We start from the raw sequence: 6,000 nt of genomic DNA on the forward strand, positions 1-6,000 counted from the left end.
TTGACTGGCGTCGCTTCTACTAAAAACTGAGAGCTGCCGGAAGCGATTTGTTTTGTGTTCCACTGCAGAAGCACGCGTACCAACAGTTGCAAAGAATGGTATTATAAATATTATACCATAATATGCCAGTAAATGTTTCATAGTTTAGCCGTACAAGGTACAACCGGAGCCAAGTACATCGTCGTGGGACAGTTCAACGCCAAAAGAACTTAACAAACCTTTTTCCATGAGGTGTCAAATTGTCAAGATGATCTTCATTCAAACCTATCTGGCAGTGGAACATTTGTGTAAATTATGCAAACGTAATTATATGCAATTTACAGCTTTAATTACAGTCACCAAACAGGTGATTCAATAAGGGTCTGTTGATGTGTATTTCCGGAAGACGTAATAAATGAAGGATGACGTAGTGCTTCCGCCCTTCGGAAGCATTACGTCGTACTTTTATTTCGACAGTACGACTGGCGTAGCTAGTCTTGTTAGATCATAACATAATATTTGCAAAAAGAGCTTATATATGGAATCCGCATTGGCTGCTGACCTATCTTAACCAAAAATATGGTTTCTTAAACGTTCAATGGGCAGTTGCGAACATTACCCTATATATAAGCCAGAAATTAACCTCATCTTCACCGTATATTTTTAACATTGAACACAAGAAGTCTTATGAATCTTTCAGTACCGTTTTAAGTTTGTTCCCGCTAAAAATTCATTTGCCTTAAGAAACAATTCGCTTAGCCCAGTGGACCACTACAACTCTGTCGGTCTGCGTCACTCCCTACAATGAGGTCAAGAGAAAGATTTTCTATAGCGACTGACGTGGACAGCGACGCCTTCAAGAAAATAGAGCAGATCAATAAGCCGTCTTAGTTCTGCGTAGTAACAACGAAAAACGCAGTAATATCCTTTGGCGTGTCTAAATTTGAGACCCTTTTATCGAAATGAAAACGTAAAGTTCTACAGCTCTGAAGTGATCGGCTAACTGCTGTGGACTGGAATAACAGAATCGTTATTATGTATGATATGCCTTTTTGTCTGCGATAAGGTTGACAGAGAAAATTCCGACCTCGAGTATTTACTTTTGTTGGAGGTATTTTGTCCTGATAAGTGGCAAACTTACAATGAAACTGGCAGTATTCAGAATACTATTTAAAAAAGTCGTGCACACGTTTGCTTATTGGTAATGGGGCAAATATATATTTTGCGGGCAAATTTTTCGCAATATTTTTGGAAGGTCCTCATGAAATAGTAGAGGCGGGATAGTTATTAACAACATACGATTCAGTTTCTATTTAGTTTGATACTAAAGCTGTAATAAACACCGCTATTCCGATCGGAACCCAAGAAGATCTCGTCTTAGCTAATTTGGCTTAACATCGTCGATGTTGATCCTTATGTGCACACGTTTTACGTTTCTCATATAAATGTTTTTTACGAAGTTTATGAGTGCACACAATCACTGATATCTTTCACATCCGGTTCAGCCGCAGAGATGCAGGTTTAATGCATGTCTCATTTTACTAGGTGCCTATAGGGCACAGATGAAGCCATCTGACAATGGCTTTTCAACGTTACAAATAGTAGTCCGAATGATATGTGATCACTATGGATACAAAGACACATATTTAGCATGTTCATCGTTTAGAATACTTGCTACAAAAGAGCCAGCTGGAACCATTCATATCTCATCGAAACTCGCAAAAGACACAGAAAGCATCACGATAGCTGCCGGTTCCTGCACTACGTTATTGATAGATATAATGTCCTGCACGGAGAGTACATTTTCCTGACACGATTTCGTTCAAGCGTCTAACAGCCAGTCGCTATTTTGTTCACTTTTTTTCTGCGTATATATATGCACCTACGCCTTCCGATGGGGTTGAGACGAAAGGAGCGCCCCTTTACGCGCCTTAACGCCCGCGGATTTTCAGTGACGCATACCCCTTGCCAATGGTTACCCATTATAGGTTCGGGAACGTACATCCTATAGAGCGTTGGTCACAATTTGTTCAATCAAGAAAATCACATACGATATAGACTTCCTATCGCTGGCCCGAGTAGGCAAAATCAAAAGCCAGTTACAAACAGGAGCGCAGCAAACCTTCAGGATGATCCGCTTCATAGGGCGGATTTTAAGAAGACACCGTCGTCTGAGTCGCTATCACAACTATGAGACTGTAGCCTTTTGCCGCAGTCCGGATGTATCTCAATCTTTCTGTACAAGAAAAACATACGGGAGATTCAGCCGTCTTAGTAATGGTCTTTATTTGGAGCGTCGAAAAGATGGTTCGGGTTGATACTATTGTCTATAGTAGCGCCCCAGAATTAGGGAAACTAATGGCGAAGCTCCTAAAAGTACTAAGAGGGTCGTCCTGCTCGTTTTGATTGAAAAATGTAAAGACGGAGATGATTGCCACGATGGTGAGCTCTTTTATGGGGTGAACCAGCAAGCGAACAAAGCGCAAAAGCCAGCAGCACTTCGTGCGTACGTATCACACTGCTATATATATAATATGAACATGAATACTGCGAAATGCACTGAGGCCGCCAATCCCGGCATAGAGAGGCCGGTTTTTAGAAGGCATGGCAGCGCTTGTCTTCATCGAAGGCATATTAACGTAGTAAAAGGAAACATAACCATCCCCGACACCTCACGTAAATCGGTCTTTCTAAGCTGTTCGCATTCTCTTGAATAGAGATAACGCCGCGGCGACGACTTTCGAACATTAAGCGAGCAAACCCGCAACGATCGGCCACTATCAGCGCTGCCTCACTCTTTACAAACCGTTTTCTCTCGTTGCAGTCGCTGCTCCGCTTTTATGAGGGAGAGCAGCACAAGCAGCGGCAGTCCCTCCTCGTTTAGCCATCGTTTGCAATCTTCCAAACGTTTTCGCTATCATTGCTCCCATGCTGAACCCCAGCGTGAACGCCGCCCCCAGCGTGAACGCTTTCGATCCAATCTAACACTTCGACCGCCCCCATGGGAGTCAAGCGGACTACTGTCGGTCTTCTGTTAAAGTGGCCTCATGGTTGAATGCGATTTTGATGACCGGCTGGTACCCGCGAACATGGAACGAAGAAAAAGGCGCTGGATAAAGAAAAAGAAAGGAGAGACGGGAGGAAGGCAGCCAGGCCTGAACAGAGAGAGAATCTACAGTACACGCACCAGTGTCAGGGAGAAGCGAAGCCGTCCAAAGAAGCGTTGTCCAGAGAATGCTGCGGTGAGATCGATGTGGCAAGAAGGGCCTCGATGGAGGCTAGCACCGCACCTACCCATAGAGACAGGCAGGCACAAACATGAACGAAAGAGCACACACTGGCCTCTGTCAGACTGATTTTCAGTATGACAACTGAGCAGCCGGCGACGTGTCCAGGACGTGGCGGTCGCGCAGCTACCTTAATGTCGCAGGTCACAGACGCAATAACAGCAGCAGCAATAGCAGAGTCGAGCCAATCGAAGACGGCTATGGCTATAGTAGGATAAGGGCAAAGCAGCTGCTGCTGTTTGGTTCGATCGAACTGAAGGGAGAGCCAGTGTGAGGTGAGAAGGGAAGCAGGCCAAATTTAGCTTTGGCTGGGAGGACGAAAGGCTGGAGTCGGTTTTCGGACCGGAACGCCACATGAGAAGCAAGCGGGAGGCTGTGGATGAACAAGTCTCAAAAAGGGAAGAAGGGAAACGGCACTTGCCGTTATCCGCGCCTCTGTCACGTAGCAGCTAAATCGAATTCTTATATCAGCAGTAACCGTTACCGGTGGATGGACAAAAAAGATTATCATATTGAGACTTGCCACGCCATAATGAGAAATTTTCAAAAGCAACTTGTGTCTGACTGTTTCTATGCTGAACAAACAGCTTTCAGTAGTGGTACCTCTTATGGCATTCAAGTCAGCTCATCTTGGTTTTTACACCGAAGAGAGTTTATTATGGATAAATGAACACCTAATGTTAATGACGGCAAAAAAAATTTACTTTAAAAGCGTTTTGTGCTTAACGCCTGAAATCCAGTCGCTTTTTTTAAAACAAAGACACCAGATGGTGCCTTTACACTGCACACGTTGAGTTATTGTGTATCTATCTCAAAGGGCATTTTTGTAGTCACGATAACAGCAACACAACAAGGTGAATGTATTTTCTTCAATATATTATGTACATGTTACTGTATGATAGTGACGCGTTTTATGAACACCATATTCTTTAGGTCTCTAGGTTTCATGTGTTATAATCTTGAGGCTTTTCATGTTTACAGCATTGTATTATATGGAAAATAGAAGGATGCATACTTATATATGTACCTAACAGAAGCAGGAGCAAGAGTAAATTCAGCATTCGTTTAAACGACTATATGATAGAATGCATTGAAGTTATGGTGCAAGCTGGCCGCGTGTGCGCCAGATAATAATACAAATTCGCTAGCGCCCACCTTGTATGCTGCAGTTAAAGACGGCTTCGTGGCCAATTTCGACGCGCTGTTCCTGTGGGATAAGACGGGCCTGAAGAGGTACAATAACCGTGAGAACCGACTCAGTACGCTCCTCTCCGGCGCTGTTACGGGCAATACAAACATAACGTCCTTCGTCTGTCGTTCGGAGAGCTCGGATAGTAACGACTCCGTTAGACGTCTGAAGCCGATCGCTGTCTGTCAACTTGCGACGATTTCCATCTTCATCTTCCAGATACCAACTGTAACAGGTCAAAACAAGCGAACCAGTAACGAGTATGACGAATTAAAATATTTTTGCTTATTTCATTGCATATATAGTATGATATAGTAACATGAATAAGGATGGTTTATTATTATATAATTTACTCTATTTTATTTATTGAGCAACATCTTGCTTGCCTGTATTTCGGCGGGGGATGGCCCTGCGCTACACAAGGTAGGTCAACGTGAGCCCCCAACTTTGCCTTTACTTCGGGGAAGAACAGCGTCGCTTTGGGAGCAGAACTCACATGCGATTCTGTAAAGCAAATGGTGCTTGTATGGGCATGTTCCAACCGAATCATGTAAGCGGAATAGAATGAAAAGACCTAGAAGAAAAAGCGGCACTCCGGAGCTGTGAGCCTGAAGAGACTACTGCTCTTCGGTTTTGTGTAAGAGATACGAGAATAAGACATGGGGTCAGGAAAAATACTATCAAGGTCCTATAGAAATCTGAAATCACTTTCAGAATTCTGATACACTTATTCAGGGGCAGTAATTATTGTGTGCAAATTCTATCTAATAAAAAAGTAAACCAGGAGACATTCGTTGAGATTTCTGCTGGGCAAGCATACGCTGCACGAAGCTTGTAATTAACGCACTTACCAGTAACTGTCACTTTCCCATGTGAACTGCTTACGGCAATCTTGCCAGTTAGTAAGTGGCGTGTTCGGCATCTATATGAGCGTTTCTCGTCGTCTTTCGATGTCTTATACACGAGAAGTTCACCACTCTGTAGTACTGTGTAACGATCCTCTAGAATGGGAAATTTGTCAACATGGACAGTACCTGTTAAAGTTACCTGTTGAAGTTAAAACTGTATTGTGTGTAGGCAATTACGTGTGCAAAAATTCTACGTGACAGAAATCGATAGAAAACAAGCAACAGAGATGGTCCTTTCACCACCGTTTCAATTGCCGAATCTTTACATTTGGCTCTAAGCAAAGTATGTTGATGACCTTGCCTATGTGCAAGTGCGTATGCCTATAGGTTATGCAGATCAGCAGCCTTGAGTTGTCGCTGCTGGTTTCAACTTCTCGCGGTGCCTCGTGTTCAGTTTGTGGGTATCAGTAGTAAAGGTAGTGGTAGTAGTAGCAGCTAGCTTAGAGCTTCCATGACATCGTCTATGTTGATTGGCTTCTTGCTCTCTTCTTTTACATTCTGCCTTTAGTTTATCTGGTGTCCATTTTACTCTTGGGGGCTAGCTTGTTCACTGAAGCATCAGTACAGCGCAGATCCGTAGAGCACGTCGCCTTAGGTCGGCGAGAAGGAGGATGACGTGCCTGATGACAGACTCCGG

The 6,000-nt window shown here is 43.6% G+C and overlaps 1 protein-coding gene across 1 annotated transcript in view; it reads right to left on the bottom strand.

The window, feature by feature from the left end:
• LOC111266248 (cell adhesion molecule Dscam1) overlaps positions 1 to 5,456 on the bottom strand; it is a gene marked incomplete at its 5' end in the record, with an annotated part of 45,010 nt that extends 39,554 nt beyond the window's left edge. The window contains 3 exon segments of the mRNA XM_022843574.2: positions 4,422 to 4,681; positions 4,842 to 4,959; positions 5,307 to 5,456. Coding sequence (XP_022699309.1) covers positions 4,422 to 4,681; positions 4,842 to 4,959; positions 5,307 to 5,456 — 528 coding nt within the window.
• Between the last annotated feature and the right edge of the window lie 544 nt (positions 5,457 to 6,000).

The sequence above is a fragment of the Varroa jacobsoni genome, unplaced genomic scaffold (genome assembly GCF_002532875.2).
Source record: "Varroa jacobsoni isolate VJ856 unplaced genomic scaffold, vjacob_1.0 scaffold_1066, whole genome shotgun sequence".
In the NCBI taxonomy this organism is placed as follows: domain Eukaryota; kingdom Metazoa; phylum Arthropoda; class Arachnida; order Mesostigmata; family Varroidae; genus Varroa; species Varroa jacobsoni.